Here is a 5,150-nt window from a genome sequence, read left to right as displayed (position 1 = left end):
TAGGCTGTAGTATACCTTTCGAACTTCAAATATCAAATTTGAAACAAACAATAATGTCGCTAAAATCATCAAAATGTCGAATATCGGGAGGTACCGTTATATGGGGGCTATAACGTGGACCGATATATCTCATTTTCAATACCAACCATCCTGGACACAATAAAAATTATTCTGCTAAATGTCAAACGAATATCGTTAAATCGTCTTAGTATTTTATGCTGATTATATATTATGGGGTCTACGACGAATATTTAGGGATGTTACAAACTGAATGACAAAGTTAATATACCCTCCTTTCCAAGTTGGAGGGTATAAAAATTAATATTTCCCGAAACAAAAGTAAAATAATAATTTGAATTATTTAAATCGAGGTTCATGGTAACAATTTTGAGGTAATTTGTATTTTGAGATATCTGGCCTGAATATAATTTCCTTCACAAATTCTAAATATGGCCTAATGATCTAATGCTAAAACAAAGCAACAAACATAAATTTCTTCATGCAACCATATATTTTGAAAAATTTCCGAGTATTTCTTAATGTTTATTGTTCATAAATTATGCATGACCTCCTAGTCAAGTCAAGTCAAAAATGTTTATTTCTTTTTTTGCAATTATTTGTGATTTAAATTACATATCTTTGAGATTTTTGCTTAAACATGGACATGTTTACACACACACTCACACACAGCACGTTTGCACATGCAATCACATTTAAATATTCGCCTATTTGTCCCATCCCGTAGTGGCCATGCCAAAATGTTCGGCGTCTGTCCACTTGACCGGAGTTATGGGCATGTGTTTTTTGGGGTTGGAAGGAGGCGATATGTTTGCGCGTGTGTTGGTTGCTTGTTTGATTTTCTTACATTCTTTTTTTTTCAATTTTCATGACTATGACCCTCGAATTGTTTATTATCAGAAAAAATTACATTTAAAGGAAATAAAAATTGTTGTCAAAATGCTTTACGAAATTTCCTTCTCAACACTGAGCTTTGTTGTTTGGTATCAAGGATTTCCTTTTTTCAAATGAATTGTCGTCGTCGGTTTTTTTTTGTGTGTGTGTTTGGTCAGAGAATATTTTATTTGCTTAACCATGCATACATACTTTTGACCAAATTTACAAAAAGGAAAGGAAACGAGTAACATGAAATAAAAAAAATTGGATGACGAAAAAAAAACGAACTTAAGGTCTATAAATGGGTTGAATACTGACCAGCTTATACCCTACACTGAGGGAAAAATCCCGTTGCGAAATCAAGCACGTATGTTGTCATTTTCGCAACGACCCGTTGTTATATTTTTCAACAACGGCTGTTGGTGAATTGTGCACGAACGTGCTCAAATTGACACCGAGACGTGGTCAACTTTCGGTACCAACAACAGCCGTGCTTAATTTGTCCATTTGTAATATTGGTAATTGCAGCCGATTACACACGAGTAAAAAATGACAACGGTGGTGCATGATTCACACACGGTCGTTGTCAATATGACACCGGTCGTGTATGAATTATGCACCACCACCTGCATAATGATGCACCACCGTTGTTACTTTGTACACCGACGTGCATGAATCGTACACGATCGTTGCCATTTTAGCAACTACCGTGTATGAATCATGCACCACCGTTGTCATTTTTTTTACTCGTGTGCAATCGGCTGCATATTTACCATTTTTTCCGTGTTATTGAAAGAGAAAGGACGCATTGTGCAAAAAATTTATTGAAAATGAATAATAATTCGCAAGATCCTCAAAATATCATTGGTGAGTTGTTAGAAATCGATGGCAATATTGTTGTGGTTCGCGATACAAACCATTGCAGCAGTCAAGATGCGGAAAACAATGAGGACGATTATATGTTAAGGGAGTTCTTAAAAGGAATAAATATGGAGTCGCTTTTTGAACAATTAAAAGGTAAGTAAATAAAAATGAATTTTTCAGTTAATCAGTGTAATTAACAAAGAATTTTCTTTTTTGTTCTTTTAGCATCACATGTAACATTTCGCAGCTTGCAGTACTTGAAAAAAGAAGATTTAAAGGAAGCAGTGCCACCATTGGGACTGCGTGTTGAATTCAGAGAAAAGCTCTTTGCTTGGAAAAAACGAAAGGTACGTATTATTTGTTTTACAGAGTTGAACTCAGTATTAATATTGTCATAACAATAGCTCGGGATTGATGACGAAACTATGTCAGTTCCATCTAAAATAGGTGAATGGTGGAAACGCAACGAGACACCTGCAAGTACTCCTGGTACTCCCGACACTACAGGTTCGAACTGCTCAAAAGCCAAAGGAATTTTGTCAGAGGTAAGGTAAGAGTAATATTTGTGTAAGCATAGTTAATGTAGTTTTTTTATTTAATATAGGATCTAACGGAATTGTTAACACATACCTCGAAGGGGAAACTAGCGCTTGAATGTAGTAGCGTTAATAAGAAATTAAGTGACGAGCAAAGAGATGATATAATTAATATAATTATTGAAGATATTTTAACCAACAATGTTACTCTTTACACTCAAGACTATATGCGCATATTGGATGAAATTTGTTCCGTTTTTCCTCTTGAAAACGAAATGAGGGTAAGATTAACAATATAAACAACGTATCTGATTATGTAGTTTCTTAACTTATAATATGTCTTTATTTTTAGGATTATTATTACATTTCAAGAAAAGGAAAGAACAACGCAAGCGGAAAACTTTATGCCAAGTATAGAAACAAGAAGTCCAAAAGAATAAAGCTTTTGATTTCCGAGCCTAGCACAAGCAAAGCAGCAACTCACACATCTCCTAATTTTTGTAACAAAGATGTTCCCGAAATTGATGAATCAGTTGAAAATTCATTGAAAGCTTCCTTACTAAGAGAATGTAATGATTGGGGATCGATCTGCGAAAAATGGAAAAGATCTTTTAACATACGGCAAAGAGATATAAAAAATTTAAGTAGCCATACATTTCTCCTTGAATGGACGAAGTTGTCCGATGCAAGAGCTTCAGAATTGGTAAGTAGCCATGAGCTATTTATTTGTATATGGATACTAATGTTTCGTTTTAGGTCAACATTGATTTCGATATTATGTATCCACAGAAAGGCAATCTTCTACTTTCTAAATGGGACCAATTTAAGAAAAAAATTTACAATTATTATGGGAAAAATATTCATAACGAACATTGCAAACAACTCTTCGCAAATGTTTTGACGGCAAGCAGCATAGGTAAATTTTAATTCCTGATTTATCATAAACATTAAAAGTAATATTTATTTTATATTTCGGTTGCAGATGCTCAAGATTATATATACGCAATACTGTTGAATTCAGTTTTACCATCACCTGCTAGGTTTAAATGTGGAAACGGTAAATTACGAAAAAAAGTAACAATAGCTGATTCGCAGGAAAGTTTCGTACTGCGACTACCGACAATTAACGATTATAAAAGGCAAATTGATACAGTCACTGAAAAGTATTACAATGCTGGATTAACTATACAGCCATTTATAATTGTGGAGGGTTTGTCCGATTTCAATATAAAAGGTTTTTATGTTTTTTTTAACCACAATTTGTTAAAATTTCAATCGTTCCTCGAATGTTTAGATACATGTTTTAAAATTTTTCATGCACTTTCTTTAAAATATCCAAATGCCTGCCAAATTCCATGGATTTTTATCCAAAAATATTTTTATGAAATTAATACTGTATATGATATAAAATCAGTTAATTTGACTTCACTTATTAATTTCTGCAACAATAATTAAAGTACAATTCAAAATGTATATTTGCTTTCGTTGCCGTAAGCATTTTGATAAGGCAAATCTTTTAATAGCTCATTTGAAAACAGACCATTTAATGTCCACTAAATTTTTAAAAGTACAATGCGTTCAGGACAACTGTAAGCAAACATTTACAAAATTTACGTCATTCAGAATTCATTTAGAAAAACTTCACAAGAATCACACAAAAGCTCCACCAATGGTTAAAGCCATTAATGTGCCAGTTGAAATGTCATCATCAAAAGAAAATGATTATACAAACAGTGAAACTGTTATTAACAACAATACAATAGAAAAGGATTTAAATGTTTTGAAAAAGAAAACCTTATATCTGTCTTTACAATTACATGGTCAAAGCTATATGCCTAGAAATCATGTTATAGAAATACAACATTCTGTTTCAATTCTGCTTTCATCCATTTCATGTACAATTGAAAAATATATAACTGATCATCCAAATTATGAAGACTTAAGGTACTTACTAAACTTTTGTAAAAATCCTTTCGAAGAAACTAGAACGGAATATAGACTTTTAAAAATTTTAAAAGAACTAAACTTTTATGATGATCCAAAGGTTTATGTAATTAGCAATCAAGTCTCGGAAATTGTTATCAGCGGAAATCCCAGTTTAGGTCCAAAGTTATCCAATATTTATATAATGCCACTGAAATTCATGATAAGTGCCCTTTTTAAAATTCCAAATCTCTTAGATTTGACATTAGAAAACTCCAAAAAATTCCTAAATTCACCTGTTTTACAAAATTTTACAAACGGTGAGTTATATAAAACTAAATTATTAAAATATCAGTACAATTTAGTTATTCCCTATGTCCTTTACATGGATGATTTTCAAATTAATAATCCTCTTGGAACCCATACATTTTCCATATGTGGTTGTTATATTAGCTTTCCTTCAATGCCACAGCACTTGTTGTCAAAACTTGATTATATATTAACTGCTGCGTTTATACCATCAAAGGATTTAAAAGAACGTGGAAATGAAGTTTCATTTCACAATCTTGTAGAAGAGTTAAAAATTCTAGAAGAAGGGGTTGAAATTTGTGTTCAACAAAGTGTTCAGAAGGTGCATTTTATTTTAGGTGTAATTATTGGAGATAATTTAGCAGTTAATAGTATTTTAGGCTACGTGCAATCATTTAACTCTAAAAGATTTTGCCGGGTATGTAGAAGAAAAAAGTCCCAAATGCAATTCGACGCAATTCAGCATTTAGATAGTTTAAGAAACCAAGAGAATTACAACTCAAATGTATTGGAAAATAATTTTCAAGAAACAGGTATTAAAAACAAGTGTATCTTCGAATCTTTACCAAATTTTAACGTCACTGAAAATTTTTGTTTTGATATTATGCATGACATTTTCGAGGG

At 32.2% G+C, this 5,150-nt stretch overlaps 1 protein-coding gene across 1 annotated transcript; it reads left to right on the top strand.

Annotated features, from left to right (window-relative positions):
• The first annotated feature begins 1,240 nt into the window (after positions 1-1,240).
• Positions 1,241-3,995, top strand: LOC131803414 (uncharacterized). Its single transcript, XM_059124703.1, has 6 exons — positions 1,241-1,911; positions 1,984-2,105; positions 2,163-2,303; positions 2,363-2,575; positions 2,647-2,997; positions 3,051-3,995. Exons 1-6 carry the CDS (start codon positions 1,608-1,610, stop codon positions 3,219-3,221), a joined length of 1,302 nt encoding a protein of 433 aa, XP_058980686.1. The 5' UTR covers positions 1,241-1,607; the 3' UTR covers positions 3,222-3,995.
• The last annotated feature ends 1,155 nt before the right edge of the window (positions 3,996-5,150 follow it).

This window comes from Musca domestica, unplaced genomic scaffold (assembly GCF_030504385.1).
Source record: "Musca domestica strain aabys unplaced genomic scaffold, Musca_domestica.polishedcontigs.V.1.1 3, whole genome shotgun sequence".
Taxonomy (NCBI): domain Eukaryota; kingdom Metazoa; phylum Arthropoda; class Insecta; order Diptera; family Muscidae; genus Musca; species Musca domestica.
This window is presented reverse-complemented; position numbering and strand designations above follow the sequence as displayed.